This window comes from Lepidochelys kempii, chromosome 4, assembly GCF_965140285.1.
Source record: "Lepidochelys kempii isolate rLepKem1 chromosome 4, rLepKem1.hap1, whole genome shotgun sequence".
Taxonomy (NCBI): Eukaryota; Metazoa; Chordata; order Testudines; family Cheloniidae; genus Lepidochelys; species Lepidochelys kempii.
The window spans coordinates 70,863,555-70,888,743 of record NC_136383.1 but is presented as its reverse complement, the minus strand read 5'-3'; the positions used below and the strand labels follow the sequence as shown (position 1 = coordinate 70,888,743).

General features: G+C 39.1%; 1 protein-coding gene across 4 annotated transcripts in view; it reads right to left on the bottom strand.

Annotated features, from left to right (window-relative positions):
• GALNTL6 (polypeptide N-acetylgalactosaminyltransferase like 6) overlaps positions 1-25,189 on the bottom strand; it is a 935,360-nt gene that overhangs the window by 423,764 nt on the left and 486,407 nt on the right. For all 4 annotated transcript variants that reach the window (XR_012158633.2, XR_013635712.1, XR_013635713.1 and 1 more), the window contains one exon: positions 7,669-7,835. Coding sequence is in view for 1 of the 4 variants with exons in the window: in XM_073341635.2 (XP_073197736.1) it covers positions 7,669-7,835 (167 nt within the window). In the remaining 3 variants the exon portion in view is untranslated. The remainder of the gene's footprint in view (positions 1-7,668; positions 7,836-25,189) is intronic.

Here is a 25,189-nt window from a genome sequence, read left to right as displayed (position 1 = left end):
ACCTCTAGGAATTAGTTCACAGCATTTCCTGTTATTTTCCTCTTTTATTCTCTTCCCACGAATTTGTGTCAGGAAGACTGCATCCTTTTGGCTTAAAAGAACTGTGTATGACCTTCTTCTAGAGTCAGTCAATATTTTCCCTTGAATGGCTCTAGAGGTCTCTGCTGCAAAAGTGAAATCAAGTGCTTCCATCTGCACGGATAGAGTGCCTCATTCCTGTAAGGTAGCATCTCCTGCCATTCTAAAGCGCCAAACATGGATCTTGCAAGCAGTAATATGTTACTACTAGATCACTAGGCTAAACAGCTTGAAGGCCCACCTGCCACTAAGGAATTAATATAAGAAAGTATTTTTCAACACATCGTACAAAACATGGAGTAATATTACATTGTTTCAGATTATATAAATTTTTACTTTAAAATTTTGCAATCCTTTGCAGGACCGGGGCAGGGACTGTTATTCAGTGTACATCTGTGTAGTTATATGCCTAGTATAATGGGGCCCATACCAGACTAAAACCTCAAGATGCTTTCCCATACAAAGAAGAAAAACACATGGCTATAACACAATAGAAATTTGCATTCAAATACTGTCTTACACATCAAATCCAAATGATTTGGCTCCGGTAGCTGGAGTAAGTAGCAGCATCGTGTTTATTGAGAGATTTGTCAATTTGATTGGGGAGCAAAGGCTTTAGGATACAGCTTGCTGGCGGCTAGTCCATTCAATCCTACAGAGCCTGAGGATCTAAAGTTGGCATTCCTATTATGACAAGCTCTCCATCTATGTAGTTTCACTGGTATCCTCCCTTCCCAAATAGCATACCTCCTATCGGAGGCAGATTATTATTAGTAAGGTCCCTCTATGGACTATTAGTAGCAACTACAGAGACAACAGAGATGAACTAAAACTGTTCCAAGTTGCATTAATTACTGCCTAGATTTTTGGGCAGAAACACAATAGGTCTGCAGGGAACAGACCCACTAAGTGGAATGTCCCCTCCACTGCTCACCTCTTTCCTGCGCTGTATGCTGCATACCTTAGAGCCATTTGCTTTCTTTGACAAAGGTTTCCAGAGGCTTAAGGAGCAAATTAAATGCCATAGAGGCAGCACCCCCCACTTATACATGGGCATGGTGAGAAATAGCACGAGCCTTTTTTAGAGCAATAGATTCAGAGTCATCTTCTGTTGAAATCAATATGAATTCCCCCCCCCCCGTCCATGTATTTCAGGATCTGGCCCAATGCTTGTACTGGTTGCAAACTATTGTTCCAATTGACATTACAGTGCTCTCCATGGCACTGTCTCAACTTGCTAGAGTCATGGAGAAGAAATAAGTGCCATGTGTGAAAAGGAGTTATTGCTTAAATGTCAGCTCTAGCTGTAGCTCACGATATACAGCATGTCCCTCACTGAGAGGGAAACAGCCATTTCAATCATTTCAGAAATTAAATGAAATAAAGGGCCAAAAGATTAAGAAGAAGTGCCAGCTTTTATCCAGGAATTCATATTAATCCTTCCTTTGCTGCCTTTGGCTAGCAGTTCATTTGGAGTGAGTTACAAGATGCTGTCAGGATTTTGGCCTCTCTGCTGGGCAAATATGGCTTTATTAAAGCACTGACCAAAGAAACTCCAAAAACAAACCCCTCCAAATTACTTTTGGGCAAATGAAACAAAGATACAAAAGAGGTGGGATAAAAGTGATAGCTGAAGGCAGAAGTAGTGAATCTAGGACTCAAAGAGAGGGACCAGTCCCGTGAATCCGTTACTTTTAATATGCCTCAGGTATTCCACATATTGCTTTGTTCACCCTTACTTATTCATTGACCCTTTCCTTTTTTAAAAGGGAAGTTATGTATTTTGACATACGAGAACACCTACTGTGAATAAAGAAAAGGAGTACTAGTGGTATATTAGAGACTAACCAATTTATTTTAGCATAGGCTTTCGTGAGCTACAGCTTATGCTAAAATAAATTGGTTAGTCTCTAAAGTGCCACTAGTACTCCTTTTCTTTTTGCGAATACAGACGAACACGGCTGCTACTCTGAAACCTATTGTGAATAGCGATCATTCACAATATCAGAAACCTCCTTCTACTGCAAAGTTTTCCTGTGGCAAGATAGCTAAACATGCAACATAGAATCATAGAATATCAGGGTTGGAAGGGACCTCAGGAGGACATCTAGTCCAACCCCCTGCTCAAAGCAGGACCAATCCCCAACTAAATCATCCCAGCCAGGGCTTTGTCAAGCCTGACCTTAAAAACCTCTAAGGAAGGTGATTCCACCACCTCCCTAGGTAACACATTACAGTGTTTCACCACCCTCCTAGTGAAAAAGTTTTTCCTAACATCCAACCTAAACCTCCCCCACTGCAACTTGAGACCATTACTCCTCATTCTGTCATCTGCTACCACTGAGAACAGTCTAGATTTATCCGCTTTGGAACCCCCTTTCAGGTAGTTGAAAGCAGCTATCAAATCCCCCCTCATTCTTCTCTTCCGCAGACTAAACAATCCCAGTTCCCTCAGCCTCTCCTCATAAGTCATGCGTTCCAGCCCCCTAATAATTTTTGTTGCCCTCCGTTGGATGTTTTCCAATTTTTCCACATCCTTCTTGTAGTGTGGGGCACATAGCCTTAATTCAATCGCTAAAAGTTATGCCTGCCCAACATCTGAAGCCACGCACCTATAAACTGGTGTCACAAGTGACATCCTACTCAAAAAGCTTCTGCAAGTAAAATAAATGGGATTTAATCTGCCATAAAACAGACTGAATTTATTATTCTTGAGAAAGACATACAGTTCTGACGCTGAACTACAACTGCTTTGCTTTTAAAACAGGCAGCCCGCAACCTTGCCAAATCACTATTTGCAATCTTGCATGAAGCAATAAAGTCAGACATGTGCTATATGGCCAAACTGGCTGCTGCTGGATATTATTATCTGTACATTGATGGTGCTCTTGATTCTCTACAGACACTGAGGAAGATATAGTCCCTGTCCAAGGAAAGTTAGAAACTAAACAAAATAGCCAACAACTAAATAAACCAGGCAAGAAACCCCTGGAAAATTGGGCATGGAGCTACATGAATGAAGAATGTGTGAAGTATTCCCCAAGGGGAATACAGTGAAGAGCCAGTGAGATGCTAAACTACACCTTCTATAACATACCAGTTTTTAATCACTGGTGAGCACTGCATATAGCAGTGGTGGGCAACCTGCGGCCCTGTCAGGATAATCCACTGGCAGGCTGTGAGACAGTTTGTTTACATTGACCGTACGCAGACATAGCCACCCGCAGCTCCCAATGGCTGCAGTTTGCCATTCACGGCCAATGGAAGCTGCAGGAAGTAGTGCAGGCCGCAGGGATGTGCTGGCCACCACTTCCCGCAACTCTCATTGGCTGGGAACGGCAAACCGCGGCCACTGGGAGCTGCGGGCGGCCATACCTAAGGGTGCTCAATGTAAACAAAATTTCTCATGGCCTGCCAGCGGATTACTCTGACGGGCCGCGTGCGTCCTGTGGGCTGAAGGTTGCCCACCACTGATCTAGACTATTTTTAAACTCCTGGATGTATAACTTGAAGAGGCTTGCTTGCACTATATGCAAAAAGAGGGCTTGCATGGATCAGGTACTGGAATATTCTTCACCCAAAGATTTTCAAAGATGTTTCACATTTCTTCTGAACAAAATTAGAATTAGATCTCTTTTGCACTCTTTTACATATGTAAGATTTAATGAAATCTTATGAAAGCTTATATGAAAGCTGTTTTCTAGCTTTCAGTAGACAGCAACTTTATATGGCAAAAATACAGTAAAACAATTTGGAAGAAAATATTGTGCATCACCAAATGATTTTACAGCTGATAAAGGTCTTAATTAGAAGAGGGCTTTACAGAAAAATGATCATATATATATTTTAGAAGTATAAGTCGTACAATGACACAGAGCTGGAACACAGTTAAACAGAAATCAGTGCAGTTTTCTAACTGAGAGAACAGACTTCAGCTCATTAGGAGAAGAGAAGCAAACCCCCTGATTCTAGAGGTCTGCTGTAATCTAGTACTATTAGCTCCCAAGTTAGTGCCTTTTCAGACAAATCATGCCATGGAAATAAAACACTTGTCTCTTATAGAGCTTGTTAAATGACAGTATATTCTTTTTTATGTTTTGTATTTGTATTTTGAATTTCTCTCTCCCCCCCCTCCCCCGCCCCGATCACCCCTTTACTTACGTTCTTTTAAGACTCAGGCTCATTTCTCTTTGACCTTGACAACACACTATGTTTTACATTCTTGTTATGATCATATAAAACACTATGGCTCACCTAAAGTTTCACATCCCTTTTTTTACCGCATTGTTGTTAAGACAACCAGAGAAAAGAACTATTTCTACTAAATACATCAATACATTTTTCTTTGATTTCTTCAGATGTAATAGGAAATATATGAAAAAAAGGCTTTTTAAGATACTGTGACTTCTGAGATATACCAAAATGTAGATTTCTGCCTCCGGATTGTGAGAGCTTCTTTCATTCACACAGTCATCAAATACTGAATTTTTTCATAAATAAATATTGCATGGCAATATTTTATAACGTTTGTTTAGCTTCCTTTTTTATACCAGCTCCCTAGATTTGGTTATATCAAAATTTAAAAGGTATAGTCATTCTTCCAGTTTTATATCATCTAAATGTCATAATTTATTGCTAATGTTATGCATGAACAAACCAAAGGTTTTGGTATTGATAGCTAAAGCTGAAGGAATAAATGTGAATAAAATCAAGGCACACAAACAACTTTTCATAAATAGTCTAGCCAAATGCTCAGTGGTATGCTATGCACTAAAACATTTTTGCTGTCTGTCATTTAAGACTCTTTATATGCACTTCAGTGTTAGCATTAGGTAAGAATATAAAATAAGAAAAGAACTGACATTCCTTCATCTATTTTTACAGTCCTGTGAAGTTAAGTGTTCTCCACTTTTCTAAATAATTATATTTCCAACTAGTTTGTCTGTCGCTTAGTAATCTCTCCTCAACAGTGTTTTGAAGAAGAGTTGATTAATAAAGGGACCTGTGAGGGAATGCTAGACACCTACCATCAGTTTTAAAATAATTTGGAAGGGATAAGTACAGTTTAAATGAACCTACTCCCATCCTGAACCACATAAAAACTTTAATGGCAGAGTGCACTAATTCACGCTTTTCAGTTGAATACCATGGCACAAATGTAACATTATTTAAACAATATAACTGGGTCCAGAACAAGAGGAACTAGAATAAATCAGGCACCCACAATATGGCACTTATTAGGAAAAAGGACAATGACACTAATGGATACACATTCATCACTAGCACATGTGAAAACATCTCCAGCACAGAGGTGATAGAGTACAACAATTTGCTCTCTATTCCCATGAATTTCAATAACACATGTATCCAAGAGATTAATTAGCCCTAGACTGTTTTAGATATGCCTTCTTTGCTTCCTCTCCTAGTCTTCCAAAAAGTTCCCGTACAGGATGAAGAAGGGATTTTACTAATTACAGATAAGGTATTTCTACTATTATGGAGCTGGAGAGCCCCCACAGCAATTCAAGTTTCCATGAAATGTTTAGATACTATTGAATCAGCATTTTGCACTGGAAGATTTTTTTTTTTAAACACTATTTTAGTGTCAAGCATCTTTGAGGTAGGAACAGAGGTTTGGCAAGTAATTTCTTTAAACTAGTATTTATTTTTCAGAAGGACACAGTCTTGTACTGTCTCTTTCAGAAGCCTTATCTTTATCCCTGTATTAACAACAAATGTCTTGTTGGGTTAAGACTTTCTCAAAGCTGCATGCCGTTTTGAACTTTGTGACTCCCATAGAGTTTGGCTAAAACTTTGCACAATGTTTTGAAAATGTACTCTAAAAGTTGAAATGTGGTGACACTTATTCACACAAAATATTTTCACCCTGGTAAAGAGAGGTCTTGCTTACAGGAGAGGGCCCTCACTAGAAACAAACCAACACACTGAAAACTGCTAAAAGAGAGACAAGATTCTTTGATTAATTGTAACTGACTCTCTCTCGTAACCAGGAGGTAGATTTAAACCTGGTAGACCAATAACATTTAATATTATAAAAGCTACTTTTATAGTCAGTAAAACCTTCATAAAACACCACTAATATACAATCATATTCCCAACACATATATGGTCATGAGTGATTATGAGAGAACAAGGTCTCAGTAACAATGTTCTCTTGTAGTAAAATTATTCTTTTTAACTTCTAGTATGTTTTCAGACAACCAGTAAGACTTCTCCTTACAGATGTCTCTACAAATTGTTTACTACTGGAAAATCACTTGCCTGTCGAAAAATTGCAACGCTACCTTATGATTCTTGTCCCAGAAAACTCTGGTCATAGTATAGAATCTATCAAGTAGGGAGCAGCCAGCATTACACTTGCTTACTTCATGATTACAGTTAAACTACATTATATGTAGAAGGACAGTTCATCAAAATCTATATGGCAATAGAGATGACAGTGATGAGAAGCCAAGATAGATGCATGTGTCACCATTCCCTCCACCCCCAAATATTATTGTGAAATAAAAATCTTGCTGAGAAATGCTCTGTCACAGCTATGGTCCTCAAACATTTTTCTCAGACACCTAAAGGCTTCCTGCCATCATAGTTGTAGGTCAGAAATTTGCTCTGATAAATTCCATACTGAGACAAAAGCTAATTATCTAGAAAACTACCCAAGAATGCAGTTTCCCCTTTATACCACATATCAATCCATTTGGAGATGAGCAACAACTTTGGTGGATTGCAGTTCAGAGAAAGGTTCACCTAAATCAAGTACCCACTGATAGTTTTAATATTCAAAGTTGTTTACAAGATTTAGGATCAGAAAAATAATGTACACTTGAAAAGAAATAATTATTTGATTTTTTTATCAAAATCTCAAGCTGCCATTGTTGGATTTTACCAAGAAGAGAAGGGACTTCATGATATTGAATTCAAGAACTAATGATGGAGGATGACGAACACTTTCAGCAACTCAGAGGCTAAGGCTTCAAAACAAAAAAAACAAAACAAAAAAGGAGATTTTTTAGTTTTACTGTATCCAGACTTCTAGAAATTTCAACTAACTCATGTTCTGAAGCAATTATCCCTTTCTAGTCAAAAGACTAATATTTGGAAAAAAATATATTGTCATTCTTCGGTATGGCTATTTTGTACAGTTAAATGGAGCTGCCTCATGCAATAAACATAAGTTAAGAAATCTGTCAAGTCACATCCAAAAGGTGAAAGTTAATAGGTTTTTACTGGAGAGAATAAAGCCTAGAGAAAAAAAGATGTTTACAACATTACAATTTGCAGCATTTCAGAAAGATACACCAATTTGAACATTTTATTAGTGGGAAGGCATGAGAGAACTTTTATCTTTTTCTTCTTCTTCTTAATCTAATATATATTTCACCCTTCATCCATAGTAACACACAAGCTATCCATGAAAACCTAACTAAACAAACAGTGCTCAATGCATGAGCAAACTATAACAACTAAACTGATCTTTTCTGGGTACAACTGGTCAAACAGATTTTGTTTCTTTATATTTTCCTCTCCTTTAATTTCTACATAGTCACAATCTTACCCACTGGACCTTACCTCTGTCACTGAAGTCATCCACAAGAATGATTTCAGCTATAAGGATGTCTGGAGTCCGGTTGATAATGCTGTATATGGTTCGCAAGAGTGAAGTCCATCCTTCGTTATGAAATGGGATAATTATGCTAGTATTTGGCAGCTTTTCCAAGTATACCTTGTGCTTACAGCTGAGAAGGGGAAAAAAAAAGGAGGTGTATAAGAACACAGAAGAGTAGAATGGACTTCGTATATACAACTCAACTGTTTGCTCTCTTCAGCCATCACATTTTCTGGTGTGAAATGACTCAGTATATCCAAACAGTGTCTTTAACTCTTCAATCAATCACATCACTAACTAAATTATGTATTTAATTAAGTAGCATTAACTACCTAAACAGTACCTGCCACGAAACTAATATTCAATAACTACTGGGTCCTTTTTAATTCAAGTACTCAATAGCAAGGATTTTACAAATATAACACTTTAAATTAGAAAATTTTGAAGGTACAATAGTGAAATGCTGATGTAAACTCAGAACTAGATTATCTGGCTTCAGTGGGAATTTTTCCTGAGTAACTAGTGGAGGATGTGCATTCTAAATACTATTTCTCTTTATACGGATATATTTACTCAAAATATTTTTGGAATATCATATGAAAAGCAGAATTTGAATGATCCCTTTATTATTCAAAGGGAAGAATTGTAAAATTAGTTCTTTACTCAAAAAGGCAAAACTGGTAGACAATGAAAAGTTATTTTACTAGATGGTATATATTCAAACAAAGACTTACGCAAGTACAACTCCAGCTCTACATCTAAATATTCAATACAATGGATGCCACTGTGCTATAAAAAATATGTCTCTGGATATCAACACTAATCTTTTGCAGCTAACTTCAAGACAAAGGTATTTCAGAACTGTTAATCAACAACTGCATTTATATAATGCCATCCAGTAAAAGACATACTTAAAAGCTCATCATTTTGCAACAATGTCTCAAAGCTCCTTAATTCTGAGGTAAACTTTCAAACCAAATAACGTCTGGCATGGATAGCTACACTGCATTTAGTGGGCTATAGAGCCTTTTATCTCAAGGTCAGTATTTCAAAATCAGCTCCAGTCAACAGTGATGCAAAGTCATTATGATCCCATATCTTTTTAGTAACCCATGGGAAAGAGTTGGTGACCTCAGCCCAGTCCCTAATGGATGTTCAGATCATAGTTGGCATGCCTTCTTATCCAGTGCAGCAAAGAAGCCAAAGATTGTATAAGTATGGTACCTGATTCATCCCCTCACACAGAATTCTTGGGTCAATACCCTCTGGTCCCAGTGATTATTACTGTTTAATTTATCAGTTTGTTCCCAAAACATCCTCTATTGATACTTCAATCTGGGGCAGTTCCTCAGATTTGTCACCTAAAAAGAATGGCTCAGATATGAGAATCTCCCTCACATTCTTCGTAGTGAAGAGAGAGGCGGAGAAGCTAAATATATTCTTTGCAACAGCCTTATTTTCCTTGAGTGCTCTGTGAGCCCCACAAGTAGCCCCACGGATTGTTTGGCAGGCTTCCGGGTCTGTTGTAGTTAAAAAAAAATTGCTGTTGGTTTTTGCTTCCATTAGTTGCTCTTCAAATTCTTTGTGGCCTGCCTAATTACATGTTTATACTTGACTTACCAGAGTTTATGTGCCTTTCTATTTTCCTGAGTAGGATTTGACTTCCAATTTTTGAAAGATGTATTTTGGTCTCTAATGGCCTCTTTTACTCTGCTGGTTAGCTATGGTGGCATTGTTTTGGTACTCTTCCTTTTTTAAAAAAAAAATGGGATACACATTTAGTTTGAGCTTCTATTGTGGTATTTTTTTAAAGTTGCCATGCAGCTTGCAAGCATGTCATTCTTGTGACTGTTGTTCCTTTTAATTTCTGTTTAACCTTATCCTTACATCAGTAGTAATTGTAGAAGAGACTCTATTAGTGTTCTTTGAACAATATAATGAAACTTGGTTTTGGTCTTATATTTTCCAGGAAACATTAATTAAAAACTCAACAGTCTTGGGAACAGATGCGAGGCACAACTTTCATTATCACATTCTCCTCACAAGTATCCGTGACATTGAGAAGCACTCTTAACTGTTAGCAAGGTACAGCCAGCTCTTAATTTCTTCATTGCCATATAAACTGAGACAAGTACTCCTTTTTCTGCACAACCCCCACTTCACTGGAGGAGAAAGAAATTGGAATGGAGCAGCAGTAAATTCTATAGCTACAGACACTACGGTGAAGAACACAAATAATAAATAAAAATATCCGTGCCATGGTTGTGGCATTGGGAAGCTTAATCCTCAGAACAAATGGTGTGATAAATGAAGAGGGGGTAGCTCCCTTTTATGGACACCCAGCCAGCCAGTTAGCTGTAAAATCCCTCTTGGTGTCTGTACTCTGCTTGCTTTACCTGTAAAGGGCTAGAACTTTTTTAAATTTGGAAAGAAGCATTCCCTTGTGTCTGTTGTGTCTCTCCAGAAAAGAGGGGAACAGAGGGCAGCAGGAATGCTGTACAAAGCTTTAAGCCAGGAATGATCGTCAGATCATACCTAGAATTACTTATTTGAAATCTCCCAAATATGTAAGTAAATTAGGAATGTTTAGATAGATGTGATCAGGTTTATTTCTTTATTTTGGCATGTGAATCTCCTCTGGGCTAACCCCAGATGCTTTTGGTTGCTTGTAACCTTTAAGCTAAACCCCCAAGAAAGCTATTTTGAGTGCGTAATTTTTGGAATTGCTCTTTCAAAATCTAGCAAAAATCTAAGTTCCAGATGTATTTTTGTTTCCTTTTTGTGTTTAATAAAATTTACCTTTAAGAACAGGATTGGATTTTTGGTGTCCTAAGAGGTTTGTGAATGTTTGATTAGCTGGTAGCAACATCTAATTTCCTTTGTTTTCTTTCTCAGCTCTTCCCTGGAAGGGGGCGGGGGTAAAAGGGCTTGAGGGTACCCCACAGGGAGGAATTCCCAAGTGCTCCTTCCTGGGTCCAAGGGGTTTTTTTGCATTTGGGTGGTGGCAGCGTTTACCAAGCCAAGGTCAGAGAAAAGTTATAACCTTGGGAGTTTAATACAAGCCTGAAGTGGCAAGTATTAGTTTTAAAAATCCTTGTGGGCTCTCAGCTTCTGTACTCAAAGTGCCAGAGTGGGGATTCAGCCTTGACAGGTGGCCTATCACTGGCATTAGTTTTTGTTCATGAAAACGAGAGGTTATGTTAACTGATCATGATATAAGGAAAATATACTTAAAGCTTTACATTCAAAGAGTTCTTAGAAAAATGTGTGCTGTCTTCTAATCTGAAAGAGAAAATATGAAGTTTCATATGTTTAGTGTCCATCATTAAAAGTTTCCAGCCCCTAACAGTCTGCTTTTCTTCATGTCTACATAATCTAGTTATTTTTAAAAGACTAAATTACCTGTAATTCTACTTATCTGAAGATATCAGGGCATATCAGCTGGTAAGAATTATCATAGTTCCATGTGCTTCTTTGGACCTATGAAAATTTACATCCTGATGCAGGAGGCTTACTCCTGCGTCTCATGCCTCCAGCATAAATCATTTCGGAAGCTTTCCTACCTCTGAAGATTTTTGATCCTCAGACATCTGTAGATTGCTTCAGGGGTCTGCCCTGTTGATCATGTTTCAGCTTCAGGATGAAAGAACCCCCTAATCTTTAATTACACATAAAAATACAAGGCCAGGGTTTAGTTGAAATGGATACAAGAGCATCTAAATCATTCCTGAACAAGGACTACATGCAGGACAAATGAGTACTCCTTTGATGACTCCCTACATATCACTTCATCATTCAAGCCCCACACTCTGCAGAGAGAAGGGTGAGTGAATGAGTGAGAATCCTGGAAGCTGTTGTCCAGAGGGAAGCAGAGTTACATATATAGACCAGGCTCTCTCACTATATGGGTCTGACCAGTATTTTGGTGGGACTTGGAACTTTCACCTAGTTATAAGTGGTATTATACTTAAGGTTGCCCAATACTTCTCATTTTAAGACCTGGCTTACAACTGCTTATAATTTTGCTAATCTTTAACAGTTTGAGTTGAAATTTTCCATGCTAAGTGTCTGCCTCCAACTGATATTACTCTGGGGGGCATTCTGTGCCAAAAAATTAAAAATGCTATGCCAAATAATTAAAAATTCTGCAAACAATATTTTAAAATTCTGCAAAATTCTGCAAATGTTATTTGTCAAAATAACACTACATAATCATGCCAGCTTCAATTATTTTGGTAATTTATTTCAAAATACCTGCCAGCAAGTATGTCTGTAACAATACAGACACACACACAAATTTCCCCAGAGTACAGTGTTAAAGAAACCCCTATGAGAACCCAGTTCCTGTTTCTCTGCTGCCTCGCCCCCCCAGAGCCCAGCTAGGAAGTCACCCCCCCAAAGCCCACCTTCAGGAGCCCCCCAGCTCACCCTAACTGTCTCCTCCCCAGAGCCCAATTGTGGGGGCTCCCCCAGCCCAGGTACCCGCACATCCCTCCAAACCCAGCCGCAGGCCCCCCAGCCCAGATACCTGCACCCCGTCTCCCCCCAGTCCTAGCTGAGGGGCTCCCTCTTTCCCAGACACCTGTCCCCCTCCACCCCCAGAGCCCAGGGATCCAGAGGGAGAAACAGCCTGATGCTCGGTCCCAGGCTTGCATGGAGTTCCCTGCGTTCTGCCCTCTCCTTCCCTCAGGGCATACTGGGAACTCCAGCTGCCAGGAACCATCTAGCTCCCTCTCCTTCCCTCCCTCCCTCCCTCCCTCCGTGTCTTCGATGTGCAAGCTGGGCTCTTCAGGGTCCAGCAGACCCTAGTGATGGCTAGCAGCACTGCAGCTCATTTCTGTGGGGGGAAAGGAAATTCTGAGCGCACATTAATTTCTGCAAAATTCCACATTGCGCAGTGGTGCAGAATTCCCCCAGGAGTATGATATATCTATATCTATATCTGTATATAAAGTTGCATCTAAAGTGATTCAACTATTTCCGAGAATTGGATAAGGGAAAATATTCAACTATTTGGAAATTTTCTGACAGAAATTTTTTCCATTGGAAAATGCCAGTTAATCCAAAACTAAATGTTATGCGAAAACCATGTAAATTTCAATTAAATGTCATTTGGAAAAAACAGGGACTTTTCAATTTTCCATTTTGCAATGACTTTTTATTCAATTTTTAATTTTATAGATATAAAATCAGTCAATGGGAACATTTTGATTTTATTGAAACAAAATATCAAAATGTTTCACTCAACCTGAAACCATTTTTGGGGGAGGGAAAGGAATTTTGTTTTGTGAGAAATTTTCAATTTTTTTGGTTTTGTTCTGTTTTGGAGTAGAAAAAAATGAAATCATGGAATTTCTCACAAAAATCCAGTTCCTGGCCAGCTATATTTAAGTTTTACCCAGGTTAAAAAATTATTACAACTTCTTTGTTGGGAAGCTCTAATGCCTCCATACATTGGAGCAGGGCCTTGACATTTGTCAGAGGGGGTTTCTTTCTATCTGGGATGTGCCTTTTGCCATCTCTGTGAAAATTCACCCAAATTTGGCCAAGTTATGAGTTTCTGAAAAAAAAAAATCACAGTTCATATATGCTCAATACAGACTTTTTAGAGTTTGGCAGCTAAAGTCTCTGAAGATTCTAACTGCCCCAAGATGGACTTTCCCTGAAACTGCAGCATCTGGCAACTAGGATCCATAGTCTCACAGTAAGATATACCAGGGACACTGCCTGTCTTGTGCTCTCAACCTCCCATTACTTCCAGCAAGGCAGCAGAGAAGAGAAACCGGATGCAGACTGATTTGAATGCAGAGTGGTGAGGGAAAAAAGAGGAAGAATAGGAGGAGGGTTGCAATGAGTCAGAGGTTGGAAGTGTGCAGAAGTGGGGATGGGGGTTGAAGGTGTTTACAGGGAGAGGGGACAGGAGCCAGCTCAGGGAAGGGTGGCTAGGAGAAAATGAGGATGGGGACAGGAGGAGTCAGGGTATGGAGGGTAGCAGAGGGGAGTGGGATAGGAGCCAGGGAATGGAGGTGGGATAGGAGTCCAGTGGCTGGATAATAGCAGCAGAGGAGTGGGGCAGGAGAGTGGATAGGAAGAGAGAAGGGAATGGGGACAGGCAAGCGGTACAGGGTGAGAAGGATATATAACCAGTAAAGCATAGAGGATACACACACAATGTCTTTGTGTACTAATATACGTAAGTATCTTAGTATTTCATTCCTTGCACCCATATACAAATATTGCCTCTAGCGCACAGGAAGGCAGGGCCTGAGCTCATTTTATTTAATAAAAATGGGGACTGAAAGTACATTTGGGAAGTACTGCTGCCCAGACTGTCTCTTTAGAGGAGTCTCATTCATGGATGGTAAATATTGTAACTCAAGGGATGTATAAAAGAGATAAAGAAGAACACTGCCATAAGCACTGTAAGTAAGATCAGTGTTAAACTACAAAGAAATGGGAGAATATGAGCTCTGCTTCTGTGGAAACATGTTTTCTAAGACTGAGGAACCAAAACAAGGTTCCTCCCTGTGATCTGAATGCAAGCAGAAGAGATTTACTAAGTATGAGTGAGGACATGCAGCTGCTTTTGCCTAAAATCCAGATTTAAAATTTCAGAAGTTAGACAGTAGAAAATATTCTGCCTCAGATAATATAAGCCTTGACATGACCTAACTGTCAGCCAGCCAGGTCATAGCAGTGAAAAATGCAGTTAGACAGCGCTTTAGGTATGGCTTTAACGAGAGCATTTCCCAAGGAATTAGTATCAAAGAGACAAAAGTTGAATGGACATTCTCAGGCCTTTACATCCTGCTCCAAGTAGAATCTCAAGGAGCTTTAAAGCTTGGAGTGTGGCAAGGGGTCTCCCTGGGATGGGCATGGAAAAAACATGGAGCTTTATTTTATAAAAGAACCTCAGACAAGACTGAAGCACCATCTTATCCATGCAAAGGTTATGTCAACCTGTAATTAATCTATGCAAAGGTTTTGTCAGTCTGTAATTAAGTGCCTCCTAAACCCATAAGAGCTTTTGTAAGTTTAGTGTCTTTCTCTTCTGAAATATGTGCTTTATTTTGATCCAAGTTCCCTTTTGACTTAGTGCAAATATAAGAAGAGCCATACTGGGTCAGACCAAAGGTCCATCTACCCTAATATCCTGTCTTCCAATAGTGGCTAATGCCAGGTGTCCCAGAGGGAATGAACAGAACAGGTAATCATCAAGTGATCCATCCCCTCTCGCCCATTCCCAGCTTCTGGCAAACAGAGGCAAGTGACACCATCCCTGACCATCTTGGCTAATAGTCATTGATGGACCTATCCTCCATGAATTCATCTAGTTCTTTTTTGAACCCTGTTATGCTCGTGGCCTTCAGAACATCCCCTGGCAAAGAGTTCCACAACTGCAAAGATTGACTGTACGTTGTATGAAGAAATGCTTCCTTCTGTTTGTTTTAAACCTGCTGCCTCTTAATTTCATTTGGTGACACCTAGTTCTTGTGTTATGAGAAAGAGTAAACAATACTTCCTTATTTACTTTTTCCACACCAGTCATGATTTCATAGACCTCAATCATATCCCCACCTTAATCATCTCTTTTCCAAGCTGAGCAGTCCCATTCTTATTAATTCTCCTCAGATGGAAGCTGTTCTAGACCCCTGATCGTTTTGGGGTGGTTTTTTTTTTTGACATTTTCTGTACCTTTTCCAATTCCAGTATCTCTCTTAAGAAGGGTTGACTACATCTGCACAAAGTATTCAAGATGTGGGCATACCATGGATTTATATAGAGGCTTGTGGTTGTGGGAGAGGCCGCGATGTTTGACGTTGTGAATGTCATTCTATTTATGATGGAAAAGCTGAGCTGCCAATCATTTCTGTTTTTTTTAAAAAAACAACAACTGAGTGTGAGGCCGATCATGATTGTAGAAAAATATTTTATCTTCTACAACTTACTTTAAGACTATGTTGGGTATTTGTTCTTTCTCAATGAAGATTAAATAGTGTGAGGAACACTCAAACAGAAATTTAGGAAGATTACATCTGAGTGGCACTCATCTTTTCCATTTGTTTTAGTTGTCTGAGCAGAAGGCAAAGAACTAATTTTCTCTGTTTCTGGATGACATCCTCAGCAACTTCGATAAAATATTCTGCATTATTGTTTGCTCACCCAAGATGGAAATCCATATCAGTAAGTAAAAATACATGACATTACTGATTACAAGTCACAATAAAAATCAATAAAATTTAGGTTAGGACTCAGAACTTCTAGGCATGAGAATTTCAAATCGGTTTGTTTTCTTACATCATCTCTTGACATAAAAGTGTCAATGCTTATTTTATTGAGAGGACTACTATGAATATCAAATATTACTTTAGGTTATAACATTGATTTACAAACATTTTCAGTTCAGTTTGTGTTTTGAATTAAATGTCATTTAGTAGAATCCATTTAGAAGTCAATAGTTGCTGACTTACCACACAGCTGATATAGTTATCTTGTATTCTAAATAGAGTGGAAACTGTTGCTGTTATAACTATTATTATGTGGTAACTGCTTTAAATGGCCACTAGTGAATAATCAAGGTTTTTCAAGTTGTTTTAGCAATAAAATTGATCTGAACTACTTTTTGCTTCACTCATGTGTTCCTAAGACATGGTAACAAAGCTGCCAATTTAACAGCAATCAGTTTGTATTAATGACCCCTAAATATTACTCCTGTAGAAAACTTTTTAACTTAGATACAAACCATTTAATAAACACATTTGAGAAAATGGTTACTTAAAGATTCCAAGGCATGGAGAAAATATTTCTTATCTTCCAGGGTGAAAAAAACCACAACAGATTGCACAGATTTTTAAAATGCAAAAGATCTTTATTCCACAATGTAAGAATCAAATATGGACTTTTTTTAAAACAATGCATCAACATTTATGTAGAACAGCATGAGGACTGAACGTAGGTGAATTTTCATTTGTGCTGATCTATAAAAGCATCTTATAAACTGATTTTCTGTTCTAGTAGCAGAAAGTATTTCAATTTGCAAACAAAGGAAAGTGAACATGGAACACTCATTGGACTAGGCTCCAAGTTTTGTTGATTGTGCGCATACAGTTAAATTTCCTGGATAAGCATAATTGCATTACTCGTTGCATTTCTAAAAGCAAGCTTTTAGTTTAGCAATTATCTAAGACTCTTATAGCTAAAAATTGTGTTGTTCTTCACAACTAACCATTTCAAAAAGGAAAAGAGCACGCTCAGCACAGGGTAACTTTTAACTAAGCAGAATAATAATAGTAATGAGAGTGACCATATGGTGGACTGTTTACAGGCCCATATATGCCAGCATAGGACTTAATCCAGTTCCTACTGAAATCATGCAAATAGTCCTATTGACTTTAAAGGGAGCTTAATCAGGTCTACATAGAGGTGGTTTAGGTTGGGTTGGATGAGGGGCAAGAATACGCAGAATTGATGGCCAACACAGCCTGTATAGAGATTGCATAGTGGTAGCTACTGTTATGCCAGTTTATGGAAATATAATAGCAACATGGAAGGATTAAGTTTACTGTGCTGCATTCCTCCCAGTTTGTGAGAAAAATTCCTTCCTGCTCATAGTGTCCTCTATGAAACACTACTGCTTGGAATGTGAGGGGGGAATTTCACTCTAAACGTTTCTACTCTTTTTCTCTCAAATATTCCGTTCTCATGTTTTCTCCCCCCAACCCCCCGAATCTTTCCTTTTGATAAGTATTTGCACAGGCTTTAGCAGGAGATGTCTTGTCACATATGAACCAACACCAAAGAGCACAACACTAAGGCTATGGCTATACTGAGACAGGGAGTGTAATTTACAGTTCACATAGATGTACCCATGCTAGCTTTAATCTAGCTAGCTCATTAAAAATAGCAGTGAGCTCACAGTTGCAGAGTCTTCTGAATCACCTGTAAAGCCCACGTGGATCCCAGCTATGAACTCATGTATCTAATCCACATTGAAATCCATGCTATTGCAATCTTACTGCTATTTTTAGAGAGCTGTCTAGCTTAAAGCTAGCACAGGAACATCTAAATGAGCTGAGAACTACAGCCCTGGTTACAGTATAAATGTAGGAACCTTTTAAATATTTTTTCTTCTTCTGAGTTGGGTTGGTCAGGTTTCCCCAATCCTCCACGATGGGTAAAAGTTAGGAGTGCTTATACCTTAACTTTCACACTCTTTCATATAAGCACACCAGATAAACTATGAACTATTGGCTGAACCGTACAGTCCTTATTCAAGGTCAAATGCTGGAGCACCATGTAGGTTATATTGTGGTTGGTCAACCAAAAGAGTGTCCACTGTATTCATAGGCCTGATGCTCCGGGTAGGGCAAGGCCTCTAACAGCTGGTAGGTTGACACAGGATAAGAGGAGGAGAACTTCTAAGAACCTCTGCTTAGAGCCCATTACATACCCTCAACTCTCTTCCTTAAAACCTTTCACTATCGCTACCACTCCACCCATTGTAGCAAATTCCCACTAGCTTAGAAAGGGCACAATCATTTTGTACCTCTGTGTTCTTTAACCATGCTCAGAGCAGGTCTTGATGAAACAATAATAAGAATGCTGTCAGATATCAGCACTCCCACTCTTGTTACTGCTAATGGAATGACAACAGTTGTAGCAATGGTGGGAAAAGTGTCTTAAGAGACAATAGCTGGAAAGGATGATGGGGAAAGAAAGGAGGACAGCATTTGGCGTTCAGTCTTGAAAACTGAAATGACTGTGAGGTTTTTCTGATTTCAGTGTAGTTATAGCTGTGTGGGTCCCAGGACATTAGAGACACAAGGTAGATGAGGTAATATCTTTTATTGGACGAACTTCTGTTCTTGAAAGAGAAACTTTCAAGCTACACAGAGCTCATCATGCCTGGGAAAGGTACTTACAGGTAAATCCAAAGTGGAACAGATTACCATAAGTAATTCACACATTTTGTAAGAAACCATTCAAGGTGAAGTGGTCAATTAACACCACTACAGTCACAAGACAAAGAAGCCCCTGAAATCCATCCACCAGACAGCAATCAAACAAGCAGACAAAGGGGGTGCCATCATAATTCTCCACCAGGACAACTATGTTAACAAGGCAAATCAACAGCTTTCTACTATAAAGAACTCAAACACAACCCCACACCACAAATCACCCAGGAATTTAAGGACACAATCAAATCCTTTCCCAAACGACCCCAAGAAAAACTCTACAACCTCATTCCTCACACACCCATCCCAGGTATCTTCTACATGCTTCCAAGGATACACAGACAAGGGAACTCAGGCATCCCCATCATATCTGGCCATGGCACTCTTACTGAAGGAGTATCAGGGCTCATAGAAACCATCCTCAAATCACTCAGCACACAAAAAGTCCAGCTTATTCCAGAACACAACCGATTTCCTCCAGAAACTCTGCAACATTAACAACCTCCCTCAGAACACTATCATTCCAACCATGGGCGTCGCCTCCCTCTGCAACAACATCCCTCACAATGACGGGTTAGCTGTCGGTAACAAATATCTGCAAGACAATGAACAATACTCAGATATCCACCCTAAACACATTGCCAACCTCATCCATTTCATCTTCATCCATAACAATTTTATTTTCAACAAACACTTTGTCCAAACCATGGTAACAGACAAGGCTCCCCAGGATGGCTCCCCAAAATTCCAACCTCTTCACCTTGAGGAAGACTTTCTGGATAAGGGCAGAAACTCAGTGATATACCTGGGAGATATCAATGACATTTTCATCCTCTGGACAGACTACGTAAACTCCTTCACAGATTTCCATCACAATGTCAACGACAGTCACCCTTTCAAACAACTCTCTAGAATACTCCTGCATCAGCATCAACTTCATGGACACCATGATCAGCTACAACAATTGAACCCTGCAGACAACTATATGCAAGAAACGAATGGATCACCACACTTACCTACCAGGAAGGTCACTTACCAGTAACCATACAAAACACACCAAGAAATCTGTTATCTACAGCTAGGCATTCAGATTCACTGAATATGCTCCCAGGAGAAAGTTTGAGATATACAATTTAACACACTTAAAACTGCCTTCACCAGACAGGGACATTCCAGAGAAGTAGATTGCATCATGGAATGACCCTCCCAAATACCTGTTTCAATACAGAAACTCTGCCTTCCAACTACATGCCCCTACTTGTCACCTATTGCCCCACACTGGAACCCATACAAGGCACCAACAAACAATTACAAGTCTGGGAGGTTAAATTCCTAACTTTGTTAGACTTTAAAAATCATTGTCTAAAACAGATACTGGATTTGTGGCTTATTACAATAATCTGGAATCTGCTAACCCTGTTTTTTGTCCTATGGCTGCAGAGGTGTTAACTGGCCACTTCACCTTACATGGTCTCTTACAGTATGTGTTAACTACTTATGCTAAACAATCCGTCCCATGTTGTATTTTGCTGTGATACTCTGAGCACCTTTCCCAGATGCTGAAGAAGAGCTCTGTGTAGCTCGAAAGCGTGTCTCTTTCAAGAACAGAAGTTCATCCAATAAGAGATATTACCTCACCCATCTTGTCTCTCTAGTTCCATCCGAGTAAGAATTGCAGGGTATGGCCCAAAAGTCTGGAACCCCTGACAAATTTAAATGGGAGTAAATCTGTCAGTGCCCTGTTGCTCTTGACTTTCTGCATTTTAGAAGAGATGTCTAATAAAAGGTGGACTGCAATGATACTGTTCAACACTATGTAACACCATGACTTTTGGAATTTCTAAATATTACAGATGACAATTTCCTAACTCAAGAAGTGTTGCATTCAACGGGGGACTTCTATATTATACTTCACCTTGACAGATAAAAAGGGACCAATCACAGAACTAAACATTTATGGTAGCTTAGGTGCATGTACTCATGAATTGATCACATTTTTTATGTGCAAACAGAAGGAAGTCCAAATGAGTACCACATATACTTGGTGTTTTAAAATGGCCAATTTCACAAAACTGAACACAACTGAGAGTCAAATCAGCTCTGAGGAAGAAAGTAATCAGGAAAAACTGTGCATGATGATTGGGAATTGTTTAAGAATATTTTTTACTTAATCCTCAAAAGTCATAATACCACAACTAAGGAAGAAGGTTATATGGTTAATATACCAACATGGTTCATATGGGAAGTCAAAGCAGATATCTATATAAAACAAATGGAAGAAAGGGAAGTCAATAGTAATGAATTGCAGTCAGAAGCTGGGAATTGTAGAAAATTGATAAGGAAAAGAGACAGAGAAATCTATATCCAGAAGAGTTAAGAACAATAAGGAGTTTTTAAAGTATATTAGGAACAAAAAGAATCGGTCCATTACTAGATGGATATGGTAAACTTGTCAATAATAATGCAGCAAAGGCAGAAGTGTTCGATTTTTTTCTACAGTTGGGAAAAAAAAAAAACAGATATCGCATGATGACATTTTCCATGGCAGAGGTGCTTAATGACTTCTTTGTTTCAGTTTTTCAACAAGAAGATTGGTGGCAAGTGGACATCTAACATAGTGAATGAATGGCAGTGAAAATGAGGTACGATCAGAGTCTAAAATAGGGAAAGAACAATTCAAAAATTACTTAGACAAGGTAGATGTCTTCAAATCCCCAGGGCCTGATGAAATGCATCCTAGAATACTCAAGGAGCTGACTGAGGAGATATCTGAGCCATTAGCGATTATCTTTGAAAAATCAAGGAAGACGGGAGACATTCCAGAAGATTGGAAAAGGGCAAATACAGTGTTCATTTATAAAAAGGGAAATAAGGACAACCTGGGGAATTACACACCAGTTAGCTTAACTTCTGTACCCGGAAAGATAATAAAGCAAATAATTAAGCAATCAGTTTGCAAACACTTAGAAGATAATAAGGTGATAAACAACAAACAGTCAGCATGGATTTGTCAAGAACAAATCATGTCAAACCAACCTGATAGCTTTCTTTGACAGGGTAATAAGCCTTGTGGATAGGGGGAAAGCAGTAGATGTAGTATATTTTGACTTTAGTAAGGTTTTTGATACTGTCTCGCATGACCGTCTCATAAACAAACTAGGGAAATACAACCTAGATGGAGCTCCTATAAGGTGGGTGCATAACTGGTGGGAAAATTGTTCCCAGAGAGTGGTTATCAGTAGTTCACATTCATGCTGGAAGGGCATAATGAGTGTGATTCCACAGGGTCCAGTTGTGTTCAATATCTTCATCAATGATTTAGATAATGGCACAGAGAGTACACTTATAAAGTTTGCGGACAATACCAAGTTGGGAGGGGTTGCAAGTACTTTGGAAGATAGGATTAACCTTCAAAATGATCTTGACAAACTGGAGAAATGGTCTGAAGTAAATAGGATGAAATTCAATGAGGACAAATGCAAAGTACTCCAATTAGGAAGGTACAATCAGTTGCACACATACATAGGGCAGTTTAGATTAGACATTAGGAAAAAATTCCTAACTGTCAGAGTGGTTCAGCACTGGAATAAATTGCCTAGGGAGGTTGTGGAATCTCCATCACTGGGGATTTTTAAGAGCACGTTGGACAAACACCTATCAGGGGTGGTCTAGATAATACTTAGTCCTGCCTTGAGTGCAGGGGACTGGACTAGATGACTTCTCAAGGTCCATTCCAGTTCTATGATGCCACTAGTATCTCAGAGGGATGTTAAAAAGTAGTTTCCTAGGTTAGATATTTTAAAATCAGAAGGTCCAGATAACTTGCATCTCAGAATTTTAAAAGAGCTGGCTGATGATCTCATTGAAACATTAATGCTGATTTTCAATAAGTCTTGGAACCCTCCCTGGAGAAGTTCCAGAAGACTGCAAAAGAACTAATGTTGTGTCAATATATAAAAAGGATAAACCGGATGACCTGCGTAATTATAGGTCATCAGCTGACATCGACTCTGGGCAAGATAACGAAGCAGCTGATATGGGACTCGATTAATGAAGAATTAAAGGAAGATTATATAATTAATGTTAATAACATAGATTTATGGAAAGTAGATCCTGCCAAACTAACCTGAATTTTTTATGATATTACAAATTTGGCTGATTAAGTGTATTACATCAACACTGTTACCTTTGACTTCTGTAAGGCATTTGATTTGTTACCTCATGACATTTTGATTAAAAAACTAGAATATTCACATGGCACACATTAAATGGATTAAAAAGCTGGATAAGTCTCAATTTATAACTAAATGGGGGATCATAATTGATTGGGTGTTGTTTCTTGGGGGCAGTCTCAGAGGGATCAGTTTGTGACCCTATGCTATTTAACTTTATCATCAGTAACCTGGTAGAAGACAAAAAATAATAACTGATACAGTTTGCAGATGACTCAGACATTGGGGGGAACGGTAAATAATGAAAGACTGCTAAAAGATCTGAGCAATCTTGACTGTTTGGTAAGCTGGACAAGCAAACAATATGCATTTTTAATATAGCCAAATATAAGCATAACATCTAGGAAAAAGGACTGTCAGCAATACATACAGAATGGAGGACTCTATCCTGGAAGCAGTGACTCTGAAAGAGATTTTTGGGTCATGGTGGATAATCAGCTGAACATGAGCTCCAAGTATGATACTGTGGCCAAAAGGGCTAATGAGATCTTTGGATGCACAAACAGAGGGTTAGGAGTAGGAATAGAGAAGTTCTTTTACCTCCAAATTTGGCATTGTTGCAACCGCTACTGGACTTCTACACAACTGCATCTAGTTACGATATCCACAATTCAAGAAAGATGTTGATAAATTGGGGAGGAGAAGAGACAAGAATGATAAAAGGATTAGAAAATATGCCACACAGGGTATGTCTATACTGCAGCTGGGATGCTCCAGATCAGGGAGACAGATTCATGTTAAGCAGGGCTTGAGATAGTACAGTGAAATTAGCAGTGTGAATATTGTGACTCTTGCTGGAGTTCAGGCTCTCAAGTGTAGGGGGTCATGTGGGCTTCAGAGTCTAAGCCACAACATTCACACTGCTATCTATAGTGCATTAGATCAGACCCCACTAGCATGAGTCTGTATACCCAGTCTGAAGGCTTGCTCCCAGTTGCACTGTAGACATACCCATTTTCCTGCCGGCAGACCAGGTGCTGGTTCATTCCAAGCTCTGATGCCTCACTGAACGCTTACAAATGCACAGCTGGAAACCTGTGTGTTACCTTTGTTTACCTGTGTGTTAGCATTATCAAAATAAATATGCTGCATGTATTATTCTCACTCAACTATACCCTATGTTATACTGTAACAGCAAACATTCACATTGTATATACCCCTGTAATTAAGTAACCCATCAAATGAGAAAGAAGCCTTGTGTAATGCAAATGATGGTCTCTTACAAGATTATGTTAAATCCTGTTAATTAAATGCAAATGAGCCATTGTGTGAGTTCAAGGATCAAATACTTTGTTAAGTGTGTTCCTCTCCCTCCTCCAGCACCTAATGAAGAAGAGACCTGTGTGGAAACTGTTGTGATCACTTCGTTTCTGTGAGAAGAAGCTATAAATATGGACAGAAGTAATAATTCTTCATCTCTGAACTGTTTGGATTCTAACAGGGCAGAATAACTGAATACAAAGATGGAGATCCTCAGAGTTACTCTGTGTAGCCCTAAAAGACATTTGGGAAACTGGCCAGATTACTACATCACTGCTACCTTTTGAAATTATAGACTATACATACATTTTACCTGCTTTAACCACTCAATAACTCATTCCATTTTCTTAGCTAATAAGCCTTTGTTAGCATTGCCTTTGGTGTGAAATCTAGGATGCAAGTCAACCTGTGTGACTGACTGGTCTCTTGGGACTGGTGTAACTTGAAAATATTGTTATTTTTGGTGTAAGTGATCATTTATCACATAGTCCAGCTTGCCTGGATGGCACAATAGACTGGAGTGTCTTGGAACTTTCTGTGGTTCCATTATAAGACTATTGTGGTACTTTGGGAGTTCACATTTGGTACTGGTTTGGTGAAATCTAATTATAGAACATACCACCAATTTGGGGTATCTGCCCTGCTTTTGACCGTCTGCCCTGAGGTAGGCACTCATGGACGTGAATCACTCAAGACAGTGACACACCCATAGTGAACAATTCCAGGATCAAGAAAAGGAGTACTTGTGGCACCTTAGAGACTAACCAATTTATTTGAGCATGAGCTTTCGTGAGCTACAGCTCACTTCATCGGATGCATACCGTGGAAACTGCAGCAGACTTTATATACACACACAGAATATGAAACAATACCTCCTCCCACCCCACTGTCCTGCAGGTAATAGCTTATCTAAAGTGATCATCAAGTTGGGCCATTTCCAGCACAAATCCAGGTTTTCTCACCCTCCACCCCCCCACACACAAATTCACTCTCCTGCTGGTGATAGCCCATCCAAAGTGACAACTCTCTACACAATG